The sequence below is a fragment of the Lentinula edodes genome (assembly GCF_021015755.1).
Source record: "Lentinula edodes strain Le(Bin) 0899 ss11 chromosome Unknown C8R40scaffold_17, whole genome shotgun sequence".
NCBI classification, from domain to species: Eukaryota; Fungi; Basidiomycota; class Agaricomycetes; order Agaricales; family Omphalotaceae; genus Lentinula; species Lentinula edodes.
Genome location: NW_025764323.1, coordinates 1 through 24,957, shown reverse-complemented (window position 1 = coordinate 24,957; position 24,957 = coordinate 1). Strand labels below are relative to the sequence as shown.

Sequence of the window (24,957 nt, the reverse complement as noted above, 5' to 3'; positions counted from 1 at the left end):
TGAGGGAATTGTATTGTATAGGATAATGGAGATAATCTTATTGTGTACATGAACGACCTCACCGTGCTATCATATAATCGGACCTCGAGACGCGTCAAACTACACTACACGTTATCGATGCTCATCTTATTATCATCTTTCCAGGGCACTTGTCCCATGGCAATACGCAAGTTTGAAGACCGGACTTGAGGCTGAGGAGCAATTACAATTTCTGTAAAATCCGATTACGCAATCATACTTTGTCTCACAATTGAGTTACCCTTTCTTGTGTAACGGTATAAAAGCCATGGCATTCGAACCCGTAGTTTCCTTGAACGTCGCGAGATGGATTCTACTCCCCAGCCCACTGTTGTGTCTGCTCCCGGGAAAGTGCTGATTGCTGGCGGGTATCTTGTCCTGGATCCTGCTTATTCTGGCATTGTAGTCTCCACTTCTTCGCGTTTCTACACTGTCATACAATCTTTGGCGGCTGGCACAACGAATACAATCCGAGTCCGGTCTCCTCAGTTCAATGACTCGACGTGGATGTACTCCCTTTCCTTCAGTTCTCCACCGAAAGTAGACGCGAAAGAAAAGTGAGAACCAAAATTATTTTGCGCGCTAGGTGTTCATAATCAGTGATCTAGCACGAGCAAGAACAAATTCGTTCATCTGGCCCTTCAGCATACTATATCTCTTGCTTGCGAAGTTTGTGGAGTACCTGCCATCCAGGATCTGCTTACTAGAGGACTGGATATCGCTATCGTCGGCGATAATGATTTCTACTCGCAACGGGCGCAGGTTCGCCTATATTGTTCCTCCTTTAAACTTGAAAGCTTATTTCATTTTCATCTAGTTAGCTGCTTTGAATCTACCCAGAAATTTGTCTTCTCTAGCTTCCATCCAGCCATTTTGTCCCCAAGGTGTCACCCTGTCCGAGGTTCACAAGACCGGGCTCGGGTCTTCCGCGGCCCTTATCACTTCTTTGGTTTCTGGTTTACTCGTTCACCTCGGAGTGATACCTGCATCCGCACTTCTAGAAGATCAAGGAAGGGATAGACAACTCGCTCACAACCTTGCGCAGTTTATCCACTGTTTGGCCCAAGGCAAGGTCGGAAGTGGTTTCGATGTGTCTGCTGCCGTGTTTGGAAGCCATTTGTACACTCGTTTCGATCCCAGCGTCATAGCTTCTCTTATGGGAGGTGATCCTGTACGAACAAACCCTTGCTTAATATTTTCTTTCTGATCATCATAATCTGTTCCATGTAGATGCAACCGAAATCATTGCTGCCCGTGGTTTCGCCGGACAATACATCATGGAACCATCGTATCAGACCATTCCAGCTTCCTCCCTTAACAAGGCTGATGCTGGCTGATGTCGATGCTGGAAGTGACACTCCATCCTTGATCGGGAAAGTCCAGCATTGGAGAAAGACTGAACCGGAAAAGGGTAGGTCTTCGCGAATTTCCCCTTCTCATTTTAGCTAATTGATCGGAATACTTTTGCTCTCTAGCAAATGCTGTCTGGACTGCCATCGACCAACTCAACCAGTCTCTAGCTTCTACGCTTTTACGTCTATCAGCCTTCCATTCTGAGAATCCCGCTTGCTATGCTTCTATCGTGAAGTTCATATCTACGTTACAACCACTACAAGTGAGTATCATTGTTGCGGACATAATGAGAACAATCGTTCAAATCTCGATACAGTGGACGGCAGACCCTTCGCTCTCGGAATTTGAAACCAATGTTGCTGCCCACTTCTATCAAGCTCACAAAATAACACTGGTAATGTCTTTGCTCTTTTTTCGAGGTTACTCGGTAACTTAATATTAATCAGGAAATTCGACGAAGCATGAGAGAGATGGGAGAACTCGCTGGTGCTCCAATCGAACCTCCTGAACAGACCAAACTATTAGACAAGTGTTGTTTCCAAGCAGGGGTGATAGGAGGGGGTGTTCCAGGCGGTTGGTCTTCGTTTACATCTTCATTTACCACCCTTTCTAAATTTATCTCTACCTTTTCTTGGGTGATAGCGGGAGGGTACGATGCCGTATGGTTGCTGATGTGTGAACCAGAACAATGTAGACCTGATCAGTGGCCTCGCGAGCGCATCGAACACGTTTGGAGTAATTATACAGAACTGCACGTTTCCCCCCTTTCTGCAGTAGAAAGTATGGCGAAGGGAGCTCGGTTAGAGATTATAGATAAAATCAAGGGATTGCGAGAGGTAACCCAGACTTAATTGAAGGTGTCGAAGGTGAGCTTCTAGTAAGTAAGTAACTAACATATAGTCCCATTGGTCCATATTATAATTTGTGTACACTGTAAGTAAGTGATCGACAATGTAGATAGAGTATGTGAATACTACATACATATTGTGGCTTCTCCTTCCTTTGTCCAAGATTTTTTAAGAGCAAGAAACAAGGAAAGTGTCATGACAATGACCCCAAAGGTTACGCAGAGGAATGCTGGTAATCTATTACGGCTATACCAAGGTAGGGACTGATTCGACAGCTTCAGATAACATGCAGCGGGGAAGATGAACGCAAGAGCGGTGGCGGAAACTCCGCCTGTAATTTCCAGCATGACCCCAAGATCGCAAGTTATCATGGCAACTGTATCAAGCAATTCTGTTTAGGTTCAACAAAATTTGACAAACCGAACAAACTCACGGGTCATTGAAGAGAAGAGGATAGTGGTAGTAAAAAATAGATGTCTCTGTGGATTGAAGTCTTCGTGTGGGAAAAAGTAGTCTTCGATGACCTGTAGACCGTGGCAATAAGCATTCAGAAGAATTAAGAATGTACCAAACGAACCTCTCTGCAGACAAACAGTTCAAGTGGTAAGGTCGTGAACATGTTCAACCCGAAGCAAAAACGGGCCACGTTGATCATTGTGTTATTCTATAATAAGTTTTATGAATGAGGATGATTTCACGCTTCGGTGATCAGGCCTCAGGCCTCAGGACTAGAGCGACTTACGGAAGGAAAATTATTCAAGATGTTCCCTTGCGTTTTGTCTGTGAATACGACATACCCGGATACTGCTAGTGTACAGCAAGACACCAAAGAAATAAATGTAGATACATGCGTGACCTGGGCGAAACGGTCCAGTGTTGGTGTCCTTAAGCTTCCATATATGAGAAGAGAATTGTGATGACAGACTACGCGCGGATGTTGGTGTCCAAAGGACAAGACATGAAGACGGGCACTCACCAAACGCAAAACTTATCACACCAATCGCCTGGAATATTCCTGCATTCACAAAGGAGAATCTCATTGACGGGTCACCTTTGAGTATCGAGGGAACACCAGGTCCCTCCACAAGTACTGACGCAACGATGATGACCATGCTAATCAAAGCAAGCCCCGAAGCGCGAGAAAGTTTGTGGATGTCGCGATACAAAGATAGCGGGTATGATACGCAGGTCGTACATAGAAAAATCACGAACTGTCTGTTGGTTAGAAGTCCGAGTACAGGTATCTTGTATAGGGTTGGAAATATGGAACGAATGACATGAGGTATTGTGTCGCCGATGATTATACCGAAAGCGCACATTCCTGGTATGCCTTAAGTTAAAATTTCCATTCGCTACGAAGATGCATGTGCTACTCACCTCCGAAAGCAAAAGAGAACTGAAAGAATGATACGGCTGCACGACCACTGGATCCAAAGCAATGATTCATGATCTCAATGTAGGTATGACTGCCGCTCAGTTTGGCGTTGATGACTATTAAATTAATGGTCCAATCCGTAACCCCACATAGAACCACTAGAAGTAGAAAGCCCATGAAAAATCCGGCTTGGCTAATAGCATATGGCAAGCCTGGAAAAGCAGACATTAAAAGGCATTCGGAGGACTAGGCACATGGAGGTTTACCGATGATGCCTGAAGAGGTGGACCAAAACATGTCAGCGGCATCGACGACCGGTCGTATCTTCTATTCACCTGCACCCAAGATAGAGTTGGCCATATTTGCAATGGAATCGAACAATCCTCCGCCAGCGGTCCGTTTAGCTGCTATTGCTTCGAGGTCGAGGTCGCCCACGCGTCCGTTCGCATCGTTTAACGGTAACGGACTGTCAAAAGATCGACGGGAAGAGTCCAGCAAGCCAACTATGAGAGGCATGTTAGGGCTCATATGTCCCCGCGGTGTACTCGTAATCTCTGGTTCGTCGTCGATCTCATCACTGTCAAGTTCATACTCTGCAAGATCCAAGTTACAACAGCACATTCAGAGTCAGCAAATTACACACCTGCCTCACGACTGGCGGTAGTAGAGCGCAATGGGGGGCCAATGACCTGCACATCTTCCTGAAATCTCACAGAATGCTCGGTTTTTGAGGGACCGGCGAGAGACTCTTCATCGGAATCGTCATCAACTGAGAACACGACATTGTGGTCACCGAGTAGGGGTCTGCTTGCTTCACCGTTCTCAACATCTTCAGAGGTTATTCTGTCCCGAGTCTTATTAGAAGAGAACATTTGGGACTGTCATGGACGTTCTGGAGGCTAAGCGTGCGTTGTCCGCAGGTTGTCGGTAAGCTGTCGGTAAGTGAGGATGGATCTTACCACGTGAGAAGAATTTATCTCTTCACCAAGTCGACAGTGGGCACGGCTAATTTCTGAAATGAACTCTTTTATATACTCTGGATTTGTCGCCTCCTCATTTCTGTTTTCTTCCATTCGTGCAACTCAAGTTTCACCGGCTGCGTTGGCATCCCAATATACCCTTACGACTAGCACTTCTCTGCCATTTCCGACAGAAACTCTTTCTAGCTCGAATGCCCAATCATTAATCGACTCCGAATGGTCTCTGAGTAAAGGACACATCCAGGATCAAGCAAGCGATCTCGCCTTTGTTGCAAACCCATTTCTCGACAGCTCTTCAAATTCTTCAAGCCCTGTTCTTCAAGTGACATATCCAGCAGGAAGCTACTCACATAATACTGGCGGGTCTCAATTTGAAAACTTATGGAACACAACTGACGGTTCAGCCTTCCAATCGATGTCGCTAAGCTACGAGGTCAGTGTGCACCCGGACAAGCATATAGTGATTGATGTAGCTCCCACTAAAGGTTGCTTTTGATGAGAACTTTGACTGGGTTCTCGGGGGTAAACTCCCAGGACTTAGAGGAGGGACGAATGCTACAGGATGTAGTGGAGGGGACGAGCCTACAGGCTTGGACTGCTTCAGTACGCGTTTGATGTGGAGACCAGATGGTGCTGGTGAAGGTGCGTATTTTCAAAATCATCTCTTCTCAGGCCATAACCTCGCTGGATAGTATACGCGTATATCCCTACTACAAGCGCTTTCTGTCAAGAATCGAATATCACTTGTAATCCTGATTTTGGTGTCAGCATTTCTCGAGGATCTTTCACATTCGTGAGCGGAGAGTGAGTATTACCCCTCAAGTTCCTTGAATTGGCAGACTTATGTCCGTCATACAGATGGAATCGCGTCACTCTTTTCGTGCAGATGAACGACCCGGTCACTACTGCTAACGGAGATCTGCAACTCTAGTAAGATGTAACATTCCATGAGCGGTCGTGTAAATATTGATATCTACTACAGCTTTAATGACCAGCTAGTAATTTCTAGACAAGACTTGCAATTCCGGAAAGGTTCCTCTGTTGACATCGATGGTCTTTATTTCTCGTAGGTTCATGAGCCTGTGGACTGAAATCTGGCTGACGATTCGATAATTCCCAGCACATTTTTTGGAGGTCCGAGCTTTCGATCGTTTTGACCGAATTCAAAGAGCTAAGTCAGTTATCTACAGGTTCCGACAACTCGTGGGCGACCCCAAATACCACACACACTTACTATCGCAACATGCAACTCTGGGGAGGTGCTAACCCTTCTAATGCGACTGCAGTGAACTCTACAGTAAACTCCGCTCTCAAGACAATCAAATCTTTGGATTACCTTTTCATCTTGACATCTATACTCGCTACCTGGGGAATAGTCCTATGATGTTGGACCACTAATAAGTATTATCGTCTATCAACTGCGTGTCCTTATACTATGTATCATCAAATGTATTCGCACACGACGCCTAGTTCAACTGACTTGTTCGTAGAATTACTCTATTTGCATTCCATGAAATTGTATCTTCACCTTCCATCACCTATCATCATGCGCTCTTTTGCTAGTCAGGTATGTTTTCCGTGTTTTGCAGTTGTTCAGGTTCATAGTGACGGAGATTTGCTACCTGTAGCCAAATGAATAATTCGTGTAGACATGGACACGGGAGAAACGGAAGAGTTTATTTCCCGTTGATCTACATATGTTCAAAAATCGTCAGAAGCCATGAGGTCCTTTTTCCTCGACTCGGAAAAAACATTGCACGTTTCACGCAGATTGAGGATGATACAGAGGACCCTTTCCTCAAATAATTTACATAAAATCCCAACAGATGAATGCTGGAATCGAGATGGCGAGATTCGATGAAAGACCATATCGTGCTAATTTATCACTGGGAAAAATGGCGCTCTTGTCTTCCAGCCTTAGAGCTTGATATTCCGCGCGCATGCTCGGAGACATCAGGTCTTTTCGTCTCCGGTAGTCAAAATCTATTGCACCGCTATGACTCTCACCACTATATATCTGAATTTTGTAAGAAGATCCTTGGATAAAGAAGAAGGGAGAGTTGTGTTTCATTCCACGGGCTTGAATTCACTTGGTAGCCGACTAGCCTATCTCCCTGACGCGGTCTGGCCAGTCCGTCTAATCTTCATTAAGTCGCAATCTGATATATACACAATCAGATCTGACTGGATGTCCGCAAGGACTACTTATCTACGTTCACTGAAGCCCTTGTAAACGGTAAGCCTATAAGTCGCATTCTGCTGTTTCTACGCTGAGCAAGTAGGTGGCATTTCTTGCTTCAAGACTTGCGCACACTCCTTCTACTTTTATTACTATAGGACGCATTCTTTCGCCGCATTGTCGGATCTAACTACTTTGATGGACACTTTCACTACACGATTCTTCATACCCCGGATTCTGTCGCAGCTGCCGTGCATATACTGTATTCAAAGTTCGACAACAGACTCTGGTCCCCAGCATCTTCATCTCTTGGCACGACGAGGACTACTACCAAGTCCTGCACACCATGCCCTGCTCCTCACCTTCATAATTTTCTTCGCCGCCATCGTATTTCCCCTGCTCTGTCTTTATTGCCTTCGACTATATGCACGCCGAAGGAGGACTAATGAACGTGAAAGCTTGGAAGCCTCCCTACGCCGTAGATTGGAGGTACAAAGGGACATTGATCGACTCGAACGAGAATTTTTAGTTCCGGGATCCATGGCGGAACCCCTTCCTCCATACTTGCCTCGTCCACCTGCCTACTCGTTGGAGACGAACTCTATTAATAGCAGTCGCATGGAACAAACTGCATCCCCGGCAGAGATCAAAGTTGCACCACCGTTACCTGTACTTAGCAGGCAAAGATCGGCTACATTTTTGCAAAGTTTGGAATACCCGGGCAATGACCGTAACTTAATTATTGCTCGGACCAGTAGTAGTGCATAGTAACTCAGCTGTATGCATTAATACTCCCGTCGGTGAACGAATGGTCTCTTCTTGATTTCTCGCAGGTTTTTTGCTACGGCTACCATTAGCCCCCTTGCACCGACAGATCTGTACCATGGTCAAATAACAGCATGTAGGAAGGGCTATACGGTGTACGTAGTACATCCAACGACCCAGCCAACACTTCCGTATATAAACCGGACGAGCTTTTATGATACATATTGTCAACGCATCGGTGGTCTTATTTCAGTATTCTTCCCTGTTACAGTAATGTTAATGAAGGTCCGTAGTTCAAGTTAGTGATAATCTAAGTTCTCCCCATGTTCTTTGTCCCGAAAAGCCTTGATATACACTCACTCTCGTACGAGCTCAGTCTTGCGGTAACTAATACCGTAGCGCCGGCTGCTCTAAACATGAACTAAAAAATGGGGTACTCATTGACAGTTAGCATGAGTAGGTCGGGAGAGAAATTGTGGAAATATCCGGAGCTTCTGACTGACACTGTATAGTCTTGTATGATAGATACTGTTTCTGAATTTTAACTTCACGTTTGGGCACACCAGATCAGGGATCGTCTCAGGATGGAGGACGAATAAAAAACTTGAACTTCAACATTTTTTTTCGGGATAAGCGGGGTTAACCCATTCGGACTACGTTCGGACCGAGCTTGTCAGCAAATTGCATCATTCATGAATTTATCATGGATCGCCTCTCTTGAAAAATTCTCCCATCCATGGCATTTTCTGGTGCGCTCGTAGGTCTCTGCTACTCAATTCGAATGCAATCCCGTTGATATGAAGCCAAATAGACACTTACCGATCTCAATGATTTTATAACTCCGTCGCAAGCATGTATCAAACCCGTTGAACAAATTCTATCCAAGACCGAAGGGAAACAACCTGGCTCTGCATCCGTATGTGATTCATTAAATCCCTTTTACCCGTATCGTTTCAATACTCTGCAACCTCAGAATGAAATTCGCATTGACCACAACGGTTCATATTACGAAGTAAATGGTGCTACTCCGATCGGGGGTTCTACAACCCCGGGAAAGAAGCTGGAGCAAGCTCAGATCAGTTTGAATGATTGTTTGGCTTGTAGGTTCGCCAAATCTACTTTTCTTTCTCTCTGATAGTCACATTTAAGATCATGCTAGTGGTTGCATAACGTCCGCTGAATCCGTTTTGATCACTCTGCAGTCCCATAATGAGGTCCTCAGTTTTCTTTCTTCTAATGCTACCGCCGACGTCCCGTCAAGAAAAGTTCCGGTCATTTCCATCGCTCCACAAAGCCTTGCTTCTCTAGCAGCATCCGTCTCCTCTCCATCTTCTGCTCCTATCACACCTCGGCAGATGCTTCATCGACTTCGGGCTTTTTGCAAAGAGGTTCTAGGTTTTGACCATGTGTTCGACACAACTTTCGCCAGGCACGTAGCATTGAGGGAACATGTGAAGGAGTTTATCGAACGCCAGGAAGAATATCGGTTGAAAGATCAAGCTGTGAAGAGCGAAGGTGGTACGGCTTTACCAATGTTAGCAAGCGCCTGTCCTGGATGGATCTGTTATGCAGAAAAGGCACACCCTGAGATGCTCCCATTCATTGCAAGAACTCAAAGTCCGCAACAGGTCATGGGTACCCTAGTAAAGCATTGGATGGGTGAAAAGTGGGGCAAACAGTCAGTCGTGTGCCTCTTTTGTGATATCTTTTAACTTTTGCTCTGGTATCACTAGGCCAAATGAAATTTACCATGTGTCGGTCATGCCGTGCTATGACAAGAAACTCGAGGCCTCTCGAGCCGACTTTTACAACGAAGCATATTCTACTCGGGATGTAGATTGTGTCATCACAACTGGTGAAATGCAACTCTTAGCACAAGAAAAGGGCTGGGATCTTTCGTCACCGGTGCCGGAAGAAGATACCTTACAACCCTCATTGACAACGTCTTCAAAGCTACTTTCTGACGTTTCATTACCGGAGCTCATGGTGCATTCGGGATCTTCGTCTGGCGGTTACTTGCAGTCAATAATAGAACATATCCAATCCACATCACCCACTCCCCTTTCACTGTCTGTAAAACAGATTCGAAATGCAGATTACGAAGAATTTGTGCTCAGACGCGAGGCAGAACCCGCTGCGGAGGGCAAGATAGTTTTCAAAGGCGCTAAGTGTTATGGTTTTCGAAACCTTCAAAACGTGGTTCGGAAAGTTGGAAAAGAAACTGGGGTTCGTGTGGCCATGGGTGCCGCGGGAAAGTTGAAAGGACAGGCGGCTGTAATGAAACGAGGAAGAAGAGGGCAGGAGATGATATCAGAAAAAGGCTATGACTACATAGAAGTCATGGCTTGTCCTGGCGGCTGTGTGAATGGAGGAGGGCAAGCAAAGCCTCCAACCAATTTCGGAGTTGTAGAAGATGCTGAAGGATATTCTCGGAAATGGGAAGAAAGTGGAGTTTTGTTAGAGGATAATTCAGGACCATTGGCTGCGAAGTGGGGAAACAAGGAATGGACAAAACGGGTGGAAAATGTGTACTGGCACGATTTGCCTACGCCTCCTGCTTCGCCTACAAGCGAAAATCATCATATGACGAATTCTGGGGAAAAAGAAGATGCGGGGTATGATTCCGAGATAAGGAACGAGATTGTGATGATGGCGGATCGGCTATTAATCGATGTAACGGATGAGCTTTATCGGTCAGGTTCACAGCATAATCTATTCCGAACGAATTACCGAGCGGTAGAGAGTGAAGTGGTGGGTTTGGCAGTAAAGTGGTGATTAGATTTACGGTCAATAGGAATAGAATGATATGTACTAAGTACAGTAGTAGAAGATGATGATATACAGTCGAAAGATGCGTAATAAATATGGAAAACTGACATAGCAAATACAATAATACAGAGAGCATTGATGGTGGATGTGTAGGATAGCGTCGTTGAAGGGAAAGCCGTGAAAAGTCATAGATGCGCAGGATAGATCGGTAAATGAGAACGTAAAATGTCGGACCGATGGAGGGAGGAGTGGACACGGATCATCTAACACGGGAACCTTTGAACCAATAGTCACAGTGTTCGCAGAATTCGTTGGTACGATGTGTGATTGTTTCCGAGCGCGCTGGACCATAATACTAAGCAAAATGAAGCTAACATGAGTGTCGCGAAACGTGAAAAGACACATGGTTCTCACAATGGCACATTCACTGGAACGACAATTTGATGGATGGCGGACGGATTTAGTACATGTTGGGCGCATGCAGTCAATCTTGTTGACTGTTCTCGTCTGAGAAACTGGTGAGGACGATGGCGAGGAAGTAGAGAGTGTAAATCGACCTACTGCAACCTATTTCTATAATCAATCCTTCATGTATAATGATCATAGATGATGAAAGAACTTGCATAGTGTCCGCACCCATACTTGATTCCTTCACTGAATAACATAACACGATTATCAGCTGTTGAGCACTTGCGGGATGCAGAGGCAAACGAACGTACGTTTCGAGATTACACATGGCAGTAGGCAGTGATGGAGGGACACCGGTACGCGAGGAGTTTGTTGAAACAGGGGAATTATCTGAAGAGCAAGGAGCTTTGAGAGTTATAATTTATAGGAGAAAGGGCAAAAGATATGTACCAAATTGGGAACGAGCCATAATTTTAGAAAAATTATTTCTGAATTATTTTTCAAAATCAATTCTCGGGGAAAAGAGTGGGAAAAAGCTTCCAAAACGATCGCTTGCCAACATAGCATAGCACCGTGCGATCTCTTCGTCATCTATTCTCTGTTCATGAATGTTACTACCCGCTCCCGAACGGGCCTCTTTCTTTCATATCGTGACTCTCGAGCTCCATCCTCTAAATTCTCTCGAAAAATCAGCACTTATGATGAACCGGACACTGCTTTGGCCGACGAGCACGAAGGCCTCATTGCAAACACTCACCACGCGGTTGACCTTGACTTGCCTCCAAAATGGTTGGCCGGCCTCACTTCGTTGTCGCTGTTCTCCTCTTGTCATTAATATGGCTGTTCCAGGGTAGACATATCCGAGCAGGTACAGCTTATTCTAATGGATACGCAGGCCAAAAGTATGTATGCTTCCCTATAATCACACAAGCTTGACTGACTGTGTATCGTTAATTCCAAGTTGCTGCTCTCGAAAAACTACATGCCAAACATGTTCTTCCCGGATTTGCGGACCGGTCACTTGAGGAGCAAGAGATAGAAGCGGCAACCACCGACATTACAAAGGTCCTAATTCCTTTTAGTGATTGTCGTTCATGTTTTTATGAACTTTTCCTTTTTTGGTTTACAGGAATTTCGACGGTGTCAATCTTTGATTCAACGAATCAGCGCTCCCTCATCTCACTCGTTTCCTCCGTCCCATTCCGATGCCAACAAGTCCAAGTCCGAAATACAGGCAGCAAAGAATGTTCAACGTGGTCTTGCGGCCAAAGTACAAGACCTCAGTGCTACATTTCGGAAGAAACAGCGCGTGTATATGGAAAGTATGTAGCATGTCTTACCTTCTTTTTCTTTGTTCTACATGGCATTTGGGTGTCTTTGATAAGATGCTCTCACTCCCGCACTGATTACCGAATCATGTATTTTCGATTTAACTTCTGACTTGTCGCGTTCTTTCAGAGCTTCAAGGTCATGCGATCAAGAATCAAGACTTGTTGCTTGCCTCTGGGACCATTTCGCTTAAAGGCTCGGCAGGCATGAGTGCGGTAGATGAAGATGTTGAAGCTGCGGTACGATTCCTTTTGTTGTTCCCTTCGTTAGCTGACGTATGTCTCATCGTTATCGTTACGCTTCCAACGATCCGTCTTTCTGTAACTATTCCTTTCCATTTCGTTGCGTCATATCGATCATGATTCGAATTTTATGAAATGCATATGAACTTGGGCCGATACCTCGGGCTATCCTGTATTCAATGTATGATCTGGTGTCGCTTTCATGACCGGATTAATCTTTCTCTTCTCTGCTCTTGATTCGACGTCCTTCTCCGTCTTTGTGATATGATGTAGACGCACACCCAGTCACTTTCATTCCGTCAGGCGAATCCAACTATCGACGTTCAAACACGCGACCGCGAATTGAGCGAAATTGCAAAATCTATTGCATCGCTCGCCGAACTTTTCAAAGATCTTTCTGTCCTCGTCATAGACCAGGGGACACTTTTGGATAGTGTCGAATATAACATTGAACAAACAGCGATACAGGTTAAAGATGCCGTTCAAGAACTAGATATTGCAACGAGGCAAGTGAATACTAGTTCTGTTTGTCAACCTTTCAAAGTGATAATGGGAATCCCAGGTACCAAAAGAATACCGGGCGACGGAAATGCATATTCCTTCTTTTCCTCATGATTTTTGGTCTCATTATCGTTATCATCTACAAGCCTAAACACCATTCCTTACCACCTGAGCCTTTGACTTCAACGCCTGTCGTCGCATTGCGCTCCAATTCCCGCCCTTTCCGAAGACGCTTCCTCATCTCACCTGTTGCCTGACGTCAAGATTATCAAAAGGATAACTTTGGTATCCGAGTCAAATTTGGTACAATATTCTATCGGTTTAATCTGATATTCCTCCATGTTCTCTTTGTAATTCCTCCTGAATGAATCTCAGGCTGTACAGATTGACGGTGTAATCTTGGCGAAACGTTCAAGCTAATATTGATATCACCGTTATCTTCCTCATCAGTATATTGCAGAAGACAGTGATTACCAGGTACCGGCTTTTTCGAATTTCAGCTCATGGGATTGTTAGGGTCTAGAACTGTCTTTAACCAGAGTAGTAGTTGATTAACACGGGTATCTCCTTTCGTTCACTCCACAATTTCAAGGTGAAGTTAGGGAAAATACCCCGAAGTACCTGGAAGTACCTGAGAAGTAACATTCCGTCCTGGTCCGTCCTGAATTCCGGAGTAATCTTACAGCGGTTCAAGCTAAGTGCCGGAAGGAGGAATGGGGGGAGGTGAAGACAGAGGAAGGTTTATTGACTTCCTTCATTGTGCAGGAAACCCCCGCTGCGATCACCATAGCGATGGCGCCGGCCTGTGTTGAGACGTTACGGATCTTGCACTTTAATTTGCCAAGACGGCATTTCGTTGTACAGCTCCTTTTGATCGAACATGCAAGTAGGCCCTCATACAGGAGCATGCAGGGGGCGCGCGTCAAATCTTGCGCAATTTTGGCCTGTGTGCTTATCGATGAATCATCTACTGCCGGAAGAGAGCGGAAGATTCATTCTGGGTACACGGACGTTATCTTCACATGCGTTCCGTTGATTGGCTGCAACTTCCGAACGAATTATACGCAATGCCGAGCAATGCTAGAACGATACATAGTCATACGTAAAATAACAATAACAAGGCAAATTTTAAAGGCAGTACATACAATACCCGTCTACACCGTTCAGGTAAACGGCGATGAAAGGTGTTGAAAGTGCATCATGCAAGCTCCGGCCGCTGAGTGCATAGAACTGTAAACATGATGGTTGGGAGTTGCGAAGAGGCAAAATCAGCCGACGGGGCAACTTGCATCTTCTTGCAGCCTTTTGCAACATCTTGCGTCCAATATGCATTAGTTCGCATCGATAGGGCAGGGAAGTCACTTATCTGATCAACTCGTTCTTGCATTCATTGTCAAATTCCGATTTAAGGTATCCCGAAAATGCCTAAGCCTACTAAAACAACACGGCAATTTGAGAAGCCAACGGGTTTGAGAATATGAAGAATCTCGTGCATTGCGGAGGCCAATGGGATCGTTCTAAATATCCGCGATGTTTCTTCCAGTGGGGCCCTGCTGCAGGAGGTGGGATTGTGGAGCATTCAACAGATGTTCGAAACAGCAGAATACATACCAGGAAGTGTCCTGCATCAGAAAATAAGCGTGTTGTGATTCCTCACCTACCATGGGCTTGCGTCTTTACAATGCATCTGGGTGGAGCTTTGCGAAAGTCTCCTGTGGAAGATTTGAAGACAAGTGGTGGCTGCAATCACCGCCGAGCAGACAGACTACATGCGTCTGTTCTCACCCGCGCATATCAAGCGGACACAGCGTAGGAGGCTGGGCCCTCCTCTGCGGCCATCAGTACTTTTTTGTTCACACCCAGCGCTGGGCCGACAAGAGACCTCGAATATAATATCAGAGTTATGAAGCCAACGATCGAAGTCCGTTATTAAAGACACATCTAAGCTCAAACAAAAATCTGTTAACGGTCAGGAGGAATTGAAAGATAACATGGATAGCAACGGTTCGGCAGCAGAAACGGAAAAAAAAATAATTATGATCAGAGGGACAGGTGTCCGTCGGTCGTCCAGATATACGATACATTTATAAGATAGCATGGGTACAGCTTGTGTACAAAAGACAATGAAACATGGGTGAACTGATCGGCTATAACAAAATATGCAGAATTTTGTCCATTGGAGAAAGGAATAATAGATAACGAACCGCTGAGCAACGGCAGTGCCATGATCACCACCTACGGTTCGACGGAACAAGAACTAAATGAATGCCGTGTAGACTCTGGAAAAACCGTACTCTGGTTCAGCAATGATAATAGTACTGTGCCAAAGAATAACGCATAACGCACCATGCTGTTTCTTGAACCAATATTAAGTCGGTGTTATTTCGACGATCATTCATGGATAATAGTCATGAAACGTGGAGAGTAGATTCAGTGAAGGGCGAGGTGGTCGTCATCTTCGTCTGATATGCCTCTCTGTGCTTGGTGATTAAGACAGCAATCGTCAAGAGTAAAACGGATTCGGAAGTGGCGAACACCGGCTCTATCAAAACCAAAGCCCGTGCTACGTTCGAGAGGCAGTCGAGAAATGTGAAGACGGCCGTGAACATGACAAGCACTGACGCTGCGGTCCACACACAACCCAAGAACCAATGGCATATAATGCTAGGGATGCCCGAGGTGAGGGGATATGGTGATAGTTTTAGATGTGGTTGGAGCTGGGATTGTTTTATGATTCTTCGGTCCAGCCATAAATGATTCAAGTGGAGCACAATGGTGAGGGATGAGGCTATTGGGTCGAGGAAGAACGAATTGCCGCCCAAGTTGCTTGCCATTGAGAATACGAAGACAACGGATGAGAGGCTTAGAGAGAAGTAGGTGAGTTTACGAATCTGATATGGTATCATCCCGGAACCCAGAGCGACACTACACTCAATTCTGACCCCAATGAGCCCCAATGAGATTGGCTGTCGCAGTTCCAGGCTAGCTGTGGTTTGTCGAGTTGATGAAGTTGGGATTCAAAAGACTTCCACCTGAATATTTGAATTCTCACAATTGTAAGTACAGTATGTAAGCCTTTGTTCGTCACTGAGAATTGTATGGTCCACATTCTGACATTGGACCAGAGTTTCTAAAGCTTCAATCCCACCTCAAAGAAATAATCAACAGTGCTTCTCGAATCCTTATGTTAAGTCCGAGGACGGTGCGATCACCATTACGCGGGAACAAAATCGGGCGCACTTGTTGGAGTCATAATTCATTCTTAATGCTGGCGGCAGAGATGATAATGAGTAGTTGTATAGAAGTACATTCTGTGTATGTACCTTCCAATGGCTTGATATCAAGCCATTGATAGGTACAAGAAACTTTATTATCTGGTTGCAACCCCGTTTCCTGCGAGCAAATAAGATTAGAACAGTACAGCTTCGACACCGGCTCTTCAACAAAATCGGGTTGCCAACAGTGAGCAACAGTGCCAGGACAATCTGTTCCGGTTCCAGTGCCCTGTTGATAGATTTGAAAGTTCAAGCTATCACAGAAATTAGGTCACAGTAATTATCCGTCTTTCTCTTTTTCCACCACCGTCACGAGCAAATGTACCCCCCTCGGCCTGCTTCTTCCACTCAGCTGGCTTCTGGGGCTGGAGGATTTCGCAACCCAGATGGCTCCCAAGATCCAGAACGCGCAATTCCTAGCATGCCTCAACCTAGTCTTCAGCATTCGACTTCTTCCTCTCAGTGGGACCTCCTTAATGGCATTAGGAAATTTGAGCATTCATACGAGGAATTTGACTCGAGGAACGCAAGCGAAAGTCATCTTGTTTACGCAGAAGGAGATCTTCCCAAAAACAAGGTTCGCTTGTTGAATTTTCATATTGACTACAAAAATCAAATGATATTGCAATCTTTACTTTCAGTTCGCCAAAATGTACAACTATCTGCTGAACGTATCCATTGTGACTCGCTGGTTCCTCTTCATTGTGCCTCCTCTTGCGCTATTGTGGATTCCTGGAATTTTGGGTGCACGTATCGAGATGAAATGATGTCGCAAAAGGAAATTACTAACTTGGTTTTAGTTAACTACTTCTCCTAATGCGACAGTCTGGGGCGTAAAGCTTATGTGGTGGAGTATTTGGCTGAGCGTAATGGTGCGTAATCGATTGTGCAAGCAGATGCCTCTGTTAACGTCCTTCACAGTGGGGAGGCTGGTGGGTCGCGCTGGCTGCTGCTCGAATACTTCCATCCATCATTCGTTCCACAGTTGGTGTGTGCTTCGATTATATCTGTGCGGAAGTATCCTTAATGCATTGGTTCTAGGTATCGTTGCAGTTGGAACTCGCAAATATATCGATTGGGCCAGTGTACTTCATCGTTATGTGGCGCTGTTTGGATGGACGCTAGCGATGTGGATCACAGTAAGTGCTTCGCTCTACCATCGAAAGCGCAGCGTTGATGCTGACTTGTTTGAAAGTGGAATCCTCTTGTTGACACCCGCCAAGAATCCACTGCGTCTAACAACGACAAGAGTATCGTCAGTCTCATTGCTAAACTGTTATTTGGACTTTTTCTGTGCTCGGCCGTGCTCTTGTTCGAAAAGTTCTCTATTCAGTGGATTGCAGGCAAATTCCACGAAAAAACCTACGCTGGTATGTCTCTTTCCTCCCCACCTGCTCATTTACTCAGATTCATCTAGAGCGTATCGCGGACCAAAAATTCGCAGTCCGTTCGCTCGTTACCCTTTATCGAAACTCTTCCGATATCCCAGGACGTTCAGATACACTCAAAGCATCACATCTCAAGAATAGTTCTGTCAATCCTAAAATGCTCTTCAAAAGAGCAATCAAAGGTGTTCGTACCGCTGCAACTACAACCACCACTGCCCTTGGTAATGTTGCGGTAAGTTCCTTTGTCTCAATCAATACATGCTTTACTCATTCTGCGCTAGTCTGAGATAGCTGGCAGGTAATATTGTTCGTTTACTCTGTCTAAATGCATATCTCATTCATCAAAGTTCCGTGTTACAACCCAACTCGCCTCAAGCAGTGGTTAAAACCGCACTGGAATCTGCAAATAAATCCCGCTTACTAGCTCGCCGTATCTTCTACTCCTTCACTAAACCAGGATCCGAATACATGTTCATCGAAAATATTGCAAGGTATTTCCCTACACCAGACGAGGCAGACTCTGTCTTCGCCCTTTTCGACAGAGATGGAAATGGCGACGCGTCAATGGAAGAAATCGAGATTGCCTGTATGGACTTCCATCGTGAGCAATTGTCGATAGAACATTCCATGCAGGATCTGGACAGTGCTGTTGGGCGACTTGACAATATTTTCATGAGTCTCTATGTCGTCGTCGCCGTGTTGATCATTGCCGTCGTTTTGGTAGATAGTTTCCATTCGAATCCTAGTGAACTTCTCATTAACGCCAATGTCATAGGACGCTCAATTTAGCACGCTCATTACTTCTGTTGGAACATTGGTCCTTGGTATGCCCGATCTATTGACTTGCTCCTCTCAACCGCGTGCTCAGGTCCTTAATTTCAGGCTTGAGTTGGCTTATCGGCGGCAGTCTTACTGAGGTACTCACAAGCATTATCTTTCTATTCATCAAACATCCTTTCGATGTCGGTGATAGAATCGTTGTGGACAAGGTGGAATACACTGTTAAAGAAATTTCATTGTTGTCTACAACCCTTCTCGACGGTGATGGAGGACTAGTGCAAGCACCAAACAGCACTCTAAACGACGCGGTTTGTCGGGCCATTTAATTCTTGTGAATTGTCCCTTATCGTCATTACCGTCTTCTTAGTTCATTGAGAATATCAGACGGAGTCCCCAGGTATGTGATTCATCGCCGGGAAGATTGGCATGTATCATGATTCGTCCCATAGATGAGCGAGACATTCTCTTTTTCGGTGGCGTATAAGACAACGTTCGAAGACTTGGAGAAGTTGAGGACAAAGATGCTCGAGTTCGTCCAGAATGAGAGACGCGACTATCTACCAATTTTTGATGTTGCTGTCATTGGTATGTGTGTTGTCTGTCAAATCTGGGACTAAACTACTAACTGCTTTACTAGACTTCCCTGAGCAGACATCCATGCTGTTATCTGCTGATATTAAATATAAAAGCAACTCCCAACAAGGTGCTGTGAAAGGTTAGTGACTGATCAGGATTGAGTTAACCTATTGCCTCACCAATTGATGTCAGCTAAACGTCGGAATAAATGGATCTGCGCCCTTAAGCAAGCACTGGCAGACGTTGGAATATTCGGTCCTGCCGGAAATCCTGATGCCACTACCAAACCTAAGCAGTATACTGAAGTTCCATGGGAAGAAGTCAAGCATGCTGAACAAAACAAAACATCCCGACCCATGCGTATGCCAGCTCCCGCAGGAGGTTGGCGATTGTCTGAAAATAACCCTTCTCTTCGTAAGTCCTTTTCTATTGATTTTATGCCCATTCATTGAAACAGGAAACGTCACAGGTGATGACTCTGACAATGTCTTCGACGACGACGCGGATGAGCAGGTTATGCGAAGCTCATGGAGGTCGCCCACTGCGGATTCTATGCATCATTGAGCACACCCAGAATGCATCATGCCGCGCCGATGCCTTCGCAATCTCAACTAGCATATGCCCCCGAAGCCATCGAGCTGTCAGAGCGAAGATGATGGTTTCTACACTGGTGATTTCTGGGTGATATAGTGGGTTAGTGCAGGTCGCTCTAGAAGATCTACGAATTTTCGGACGATCTCGATTTAGGACTTGATATATACATATCTTTATTTCTTGTTTCAACTTACAATCTAATCAAACCGTTACACATCATGAACAAAGTACATAAGTTATGACAGCTACACATTCCATCCGTTTGCTTGGGCTGAAGGGCTACCCCAGCCAGCATTTGAAGGCGAAGACCAAGCATTTGCATTGCCAGGACTGGATCCCCAAGCAGCATTGCCTCCACCTCGGGAAGGGCTAGCACCTCCGCCCCAACTTGCACCACCACCAGCGCCACTGGCACTCGAGGATGGATTTCCCCAGCCGCTTCCGGCTCCAGAACCCCATCCTCTTTCACCAGACCCCCCTGCGGGTTGATCTACAAATGTTTGATCTCCGCCGGATGGCATATCCATCTCGTTTTCGCCATTTCGAACTCTCCGCAACGCCAGGACCAGTGAAGCTAGCTTTTTTTGTAGTTCGGCAATTCCCTGATTAGACCGCTTTGAATGTTCTTGTCAGGATAGACGAATGTCGCCACGCACTTTCATTACCACCTCCTGTGCGCCTAAACTACCATCCGTCTCCACGTCAAAATAAAATTTATTTGGCTTTGCGTTGAAATCAAAAGGTTCATCTTCTCTCGGTGGTTCCTCCTCCCGAGCGTTTTCCCCTAAGGGCCACTCGGCCTTTTCATCTGTTTCGAACCAGTACGACGTATGTCGTAGCTTGTTATGAGGATCATATTCAAATGCTACCGCCGAGCATGGTGACCATTTTGCGTGTTCCTTTGCGATTCCCTGCACAAAACAACTCAGTCTGTGAAGCCAGTGATTGATAATGACCGCGCACTTTCTTGGCTATACAACGCAGCTTCAGCTCTTGTCCCTTGCGGATTTTGCATATTAAAATGGGATCGGCATCGGGATCGTCTACGGAAATTTATTGCTTGATGTTATAGTCAATAATCAAGACATAACGCACTTTTCCCTACAGGAGTTCCGAAGTTCTCGGAACGTCTAACTCGTTCTTCGCCAGCTTCTTCCGTCCCTTCATTAGGATGTGGCTGTATTTCGAGCTGATCGCTGGTAATCTCCATTGCGATAGAGTCGTTACATTGAACATTGAGAGACAGAACGATTGAACAATATGCACAGTTTTCGAGGCAGTTACAGTCCTAAGATCATATGAGCAGATTGCAGAAATGGAGAGTGTAGCAGCATACGCACTCTTGTATACCGCATTGCTCCATCACAGTTCGTGCTGACCAACGGAACCATGCCCAAGCGATGCGCGATGAACTCATCCGGGAGCACAGTCGTGTTGGCCTCTATTTCAACCAAGTCAATCGCTAGTAGAAGAATGTTTATATGAGTGACCACGCAAACTAATATACAGAACTGACCAATAGTAGGTAGGTCTGCCATCATGACCCTTCGAAGGGAGTTGGCAAATCTGTAAGGATATGAGACGCGAAGACTCAGTACATAACAACGGTTTATCATACGCAAGGTCGACATTCTCGAGCACAAAATTGACTCTGTCTCGTTGATATTCCCGGATTCGGACAATAGGGTCCATGTGAAGGAGGAAATAAAAAACTTCCGATTAGTAATCGGGTGCGAGATACAGCTTTGACGAGCACAGCCACAACAACGCGTTTAAACTTCAAAACCGACTTGGTAGGTTTGTGCGGCAAGAGGACAAATTCTTGAACCATGCTGTATGTAGCAGGCCATAGCCTGCCATAGCCTTAACGCCATGCATAACTAGCACTAACCCTGTCATAAGAGTATCTTGGCTATCTCACAAGTCTTCTGGCTCGCATGATATTGCCAATGTAAGCAATTTACGATTTCCTCATACCTCAGCTTTCGCTCGCGTTTTTCGGATCCATAGCTAACTTGTGCTATATTGTGCTGCTTTGCTACCATTATGTATGCTTGGCATCGGGTTTCAGACTGGAATCAGGATGATGACTCGTATGATATGTGGCTAAATTCCTTGATGTGGGTGATCTACAACAAAATCTCAAGTCCGTTGACTAATTTTATATTCCACAGGCAAGATAGTAGAGACTCGTGCGTTCAAAGATTGTAGTCTTTTGCTCAACCTAATGAGCGATTTTTCTAGCCCTCTTAACTCCTCCTTTATGAATATATGTTGTAAGCCACGTGAAGATAACTGTGCTTCCTTGTTCTGGTTTGTATTTGTTCTCCGATCCAAAATTTTACATCAGAAGATGTCTTGTGTCGTGCAGGAAGTTCAGTAACTCGACCCGACCCAATATTACTCTGATGAAGTTCGACATACATGGTTTGATTGCGAGCAGCCGCGAAACATCTCAATCGGCTATAAAAACAGAACCGCGGAAAGTTTCTTTTCCCTCGGAAATGTACAATCTGCCATTCAATGCCATTCTCACCAACAGAATTTGTTATTCCCGAACATGATAGAGGGGTATAAAATATCCGTATGACAATGGGCTTACATCAACAGTATAAATACACAAACGGGCGGACGTCCATTTTCGACCCCAGCCCACCATCTATCGACTGCGATGAACTGGACACCCAAACGTTCCCTATCCGAAAGTAAGTTCCCGACTTGTGGTGTATCTCCTACCATGAGATTGACACTTTTAGTAGCTGATAAATTACTTTGTGCGCCTGGTCAGCTCCATGAACTTGAAACGCGCTTCGTAGATGGAAGGCTTCAACGTGTATATAAGAATCTATGGCCAACCGTCCGGGTAAGATAGCTGCACGGAACTTGCAGTTTTCACTACTAACCGAGCTTAGAGCTTTTGGTCTTGGGCCAGTGGCGAATATTCTGACAAGCCGTACATTGTCTTTGAAGGGCAGAGCCTCACATATGGGGAAGTGAATGAACGAGCACGGCGAACTGCGAATCTTTTCCACAACGTTTATCACATTAGAAAAGGTATTTGGTGAACGTGCTCCGTAAAACCCGCTGATGAAGAGCTGTAGGAGACAAGATTGGCATTTGCTCTCGTAACTGTGTCGAATGGCTGGTTGGATTTTGGGCGTCTCGTGCGTATTCGATGATTGTTTGAGATTTTGGAGTCTCATTTGCTCGTAGAAATGTTGGGAGCTGTATTTGTCGGTATAAATGCGTAAGATAGATTAGTTGTTGGATCTTATCGTGCTCTGATGTCAGGGCTGAAGATGGCTTCCACTGGACCCCCTGAAATTTTGCATTTCGCATACCGACTGCAAACTTGTTATTCTTGACGCGGAACGGGCGGAAAAGCTAGAACCCATCGTTGACGAGTTATGTGCCGAGCAAAAGGTTATTGGCATGCTGGTGGTCAACGCCCAAGAAGGAAAAGGACAATGGAGAAGGATGGAAATTTTTGACAAAGCCCTTCAAAACTCTGCGGCTGGATCTCCACCTTTGGAGGAGGAAAGTGTATTGGCCGAAGATGAAGCCTTGATCATGTTCACTTCTGGTCAGTACTACTAGTTTACATCCAGATTTCCGACTGACACGGCAACAGGTACTACTGGATTGCCCAAGGTTCGTGCTAGCACGGTGTTTATATCTAATCATCATGTTAAACTCCGGTTCAAGGGAGTATTGAGTACGCAACGGCAATTTTTGACCAATGTGCTTAATGTAAGTAGGGATCCAGTAATCTTGAACCCAGCTACTGGAACCTTCTTCGATAGACTCAAGTTGGACCTCGTCGAGCCATTCTTCGACGAGGAGAAGACCTGACACCACCTCCTGCGGGGCCTCAGAAAGGAGCACTTATAGCTGTGCCACTGTTCCATGTCACTGGTCTCACAAGCTACTCCGTTCGTAACAGTTTCTTTCTTACATCTAAATTTTTGTGTGTTCAGACTGAACGACATCGCAGATGCTGGCAACTATGGCTGGAATGAAGATAGTCATGATGCGAAAGTGGATACCGGCTGAAGGTCTGTGGATCCCAATCTGCAATCTGTTAGTACTCATCATACCTTTTTCTGCCAGCGGTCAAGTGAGTTTAGCCACTACCCCGTACATGATTCTGTTCCTAAATTGGGGATAGACTGATTCGGAGCGAAAATGTCACGCTTGCTGGAGGTGTCCCTGCTATGTAAGTGAGCTCTCGGTCACAGAACAACAAACTCACCAATTCTTTGTGTGAAGGGTCTCCGACCTTCTTGATAGCTCGCTAGTGGGACATCCTTTAGAGGGCCTTTTCTTCGGCGGTTCTCCGGCTTCTGAACTCCTCGCATCGCAAGCTCAGGTAGCTTTCCCTACTGCCCGACTGTGAGTAGACATGTTTTAAGATAGGTTTTCACTCTGACATATCTCCGCAATTTGAGGTCGCAGGCATATGGCCTTACCGAGACAAATTCAGTGGCTGTCGGTGTAAGCCTCTGATATCAAATTTTCTCCGGACATTTCCTCAAAACGACTTCATTTATTCAGATCGCTGGTGAAGATTATATGATGCGACCTGGGAGCACGTTCGTACCGGTCGATAATGTTTGTCTGAACTCTTTGAGCTGATGAAACTCTTTCAGGGGCCTAGCATGTCCGGTGAACGATATGGTAATTGTAGCTGACGATGGCAGGGTCGCTTCTCACGGTGAGATTGGGGAAATTTATCTACGGGGACCTAACGTCATGAAAGGTACTTTTCCAATCTTCTTATAATTGTACAGATCCCTGATCCACAATCTGTTACATTCGATAGGATACTACCGAGATCCAGGTATGCTTCAAAATCGAGCTTAACTGATCAGCGTGTCCGAATCACTTATCATATTCCTGATTATGTACCTACCAGATGCAACAAGCCAGGTTATGACTACTGATGGGTGGTTGAAAACAGGTGACGTTGGGACTATGGACGAAGAAGGCTTTCTTTTCGTCAAAGACAGGATCAAGGACATCATAATCCGGGTACGTTCTGGTATCAATCGAAGCATATACGCTCAAACAACTCTTGAACAACTCTTCAGGGAGGCGAAAATATCGTAAGTCCAATCGATTTGGTCTTGAATGCATACATTGACAGGTCTTTAATATGATGTTCTACAGCCAAGTCTATTAGTCGAAAATGCGCTGTATGAGGATGCAAGGGTCCGGGAGGCTGCAGCAGTCGGGGTTCCCGACCGACGTCTAGGGGAGCTTGTTGCTGCCGTTGTATCATTGAAGGCACAATATGGTGGGAAGGTAACGGAATCTTCGTTGATTGAGAGTGTTCGCAAAAGGTGAAGTCAAGATCATGTGATGTGTTCAGCTACGACTGACCAAGGACCTCAATGTGCAGCCTTCCTCCGTTTGCCGTGCCCGTTATGATATTGATCCAAGAAAAACCTTTCGAACTAACACCTTCGGGGAAAATAATAAAGAGCCAACTTCGAAAACTTGCTCGGGAGCATTGGGAATTACGACAAAAAAACATCCCAAAATCGGCGCGCGCGAATTTATAGTACACAGTCAGAC

At 45.4% G+C, this 24,957-nt stretch overlaps 8 protein-coding genes across 8 annotated transcripts; 6 read left to right on the top strand and 2 right to left on the bottom strand.

The window, feature by feature from the left end:
• The first annotated feature begins 162 nt into the window (after positions 1-162).
• On the top strand, positions 163-2,283 carry C8R40DRAFT_195710 (phosphomevalonate kinase). The gene is made up of 8 exons (XM_046234308.1): positions 163-575; positions 627-780; positions 836-1,189; positions 1,249-1,429; positions 1,494-1,633; positions 1,688-1,765; positions 1,818-1,944; positions 2,014-2,283. Exons 1-8 carry the CDS (start codon positions 325-327, stop codon positions 2,220-2,222), a joined length of 1,494 nt encoding a protein of 497 aa, XP_046086391.1. The 5' UTR covers positions 163-324; the 3' UTR covers positions 2,223-2,283.
• Positions 1,744-4,585, bottom strand: C8R40DRAFT_1103470 (amino acid transporter). The gene is made up of 10 exons (XM_046228025.1): positions 4,238-4,585; positions 3,930-4,187; positions 3,861-3,869; positions 3,597-3,806; positions 3,196-3,540; positions 2,962-3,143; positions 2,797-2,883; positions 2,653-2,743; positions 2,353-2,595; positions 1,744-2,260 (listed from the first exon to the last, which is right to left on the bottom strand). Exons 1-10 carry the CDS (start codon positions 4,464-4,466, stop codon positions 2,172-2,174), a joined length of 1,743 nt encoding a protein of 580 aa, XP_046086390.1. The 5' UTR covers positions 4,467-4,585; the 3' UTR covers positions 1,744-2,171.
• Positions 4,586-4,611: 26 nt separating this feature from the next.
• C8R40DRAFT_1170396 (uncharacterized protein) lies at positions 4,612-5,958 on the top strand (the record flags this gene model as incomplete). The annotated part of the gene is made up of 7 exons (XM_046231529.1): positions 4,612-5,007; positions 5,060-5,216; positions 5,267-5,378; positions 5,433-5,504; positions 5,557-5,640; positions 5,695-5,708; positions 5,765-5,958. The coding sequence occupies 7 exons, from the start codon at positions 4,612-4,614 to the stop codon at positions 5,956-5,958; spliced, it is 1,029 nt and encodes a 342-aa protein (XP_046086389.1).
• Positions 5,959-8,254: 2,296 nt separating this feature from the next.
• Positions 8,255-10,293, top strand: C8R40DRAFT_1170395 (iron hydrogenase; the record flags this gene model as incomplete). The annotated part of the gene is made up of 5 exons (XM_046231528.1): positions 8,255-8,275; positions 8,330-8,434; positions 8,492-8,618; positions 8,668-9,196; positions 9,252-10,293. The coding sequence occupies 5 exons, from the start codon at positions 8,255-8,257 to the stop codon at positions 10,291-10,293; spliced, it is 1,824 nt and encodes a 607-aa protein (XP_046086388.1).
• A 1,006-nt stretch (positions 10,294-11,299) lies between these two features.
• Positions 11,300-13,024, top strand: C8R40DRAFT_1045169 (t-SNARE; the record flags this gene model as incomplete). Its single annotated transcript, XM_046224280.1, has 7 exons — positions 11,300-11,484; positions 11,545-11,597; positions 11,657-11,760; positions 11,825-12,017; positions 12,154-12,263; positions 12,540-12,776; positions 12,839-13,024. The coding sequence occupies 7 exons, from the start codon at positions 11,300-11,302 to the stop codon at positions 13,022-13,024; spliced, it is 1,068 nt and encodes a 355-aa protein (XP_046086387.1).
• Positions 13,025-15,892: 2,868 nt separating this feature from the next.
• On the top strand, positions 15,893-19,551 carry C8R40DRAFT_1103460 (Mechanosensitive ion channel-domain-containing protein). The gene is made up of 16 exons (XM_046228024.1): positions 15,893-16,619; positions 16,684-16,788; positions 16,843-16,914; positions 16,964-17,030; positions 17,084-17,181; positions 17,238-17,412; positions 17,460-17,662; positions 17,712-17,728; positions 17,778-18,150; positions 18,206-18,254; positions 18,313-18,518; positions 18,578-18,607; positions 18,660-18,795; positions 18,848-18,925; positions 18,979-19,200; positions 19,256-19,551. The coding sequence occupies exons 1-16, from the start codon at positions 16,362-16,364 to the stop codon at positions 19,348-19,350; spliced, it is 2,184 nt and encodes a 727-aa protein (XP_046086386.1). The 5' UTR covers positions 15,893-16,361; the 3' UTR covers positions 19,351-19,551.
• C8R40DRAFT_1103456 (DNA-directed RNA polymerase) lies at positions 19,552-21,091 on the bottom strand. The gene is made up of 7 exons (XM_046228023.1): positions 20,999-21,091; positions 20,897-20,946; positions 20,721-20,842; positions 20,476-20,668; positions 20,344-20,423; positions 20,037-20,291; positions 19,552-19,982 (listed from the first exon to the last, which is right to left on the bottom strand). Exons 1-7 carry the CDS (start codon positions 21,070-21,072, stop codon positions 19,626-19,628), a joined length of 1,131 nt encoding a protein of 376 aa, XP_046086385.1. The 5' UTR covers positions 21,073-21,091; the 3' UTR covers positions 19,552-19,625.
• Positions 21,092-22,051: 960 nt separating this feature from the next.
• C8R40DRAFT_1045203 (uncharacterized protein) lies at positions 22,052-24,944 on the top strand (the record flags this gene model as incomplete). The annotated part of the gene is made up of 20 exons (XM_046224285.1): positions 22,052-22,085; positions 22,140-22,243; positions 22,293-22,434; positions 22,482-22,544; positions 22,594-22,627; positions 22,680-22,963; positions 23,012-23,031; positions 23,086-23,130; positions 23,184-23,312; positions 23,375-23,439; positions 23,549-23,596; positions 23,650-23,772; positions 23,829-23,874; positions 23,935-23,972; positions 24,030-24,139; positions 24,203-24,220; positions 24,296-24,411; positions 24,471-24,485; positions 24,550-24,722; positions 24,782-24,944. 20 exons carry the CDS (start codon positions 22,052-22,054, stop codon positions 24,942-24,944), a joined length of 1,770 nt encoding a protein of 589 aa, XP_046086384.1.
• Between the last annotated feature and the right edge of the window lie 13 nt (positions 24,945-24,957).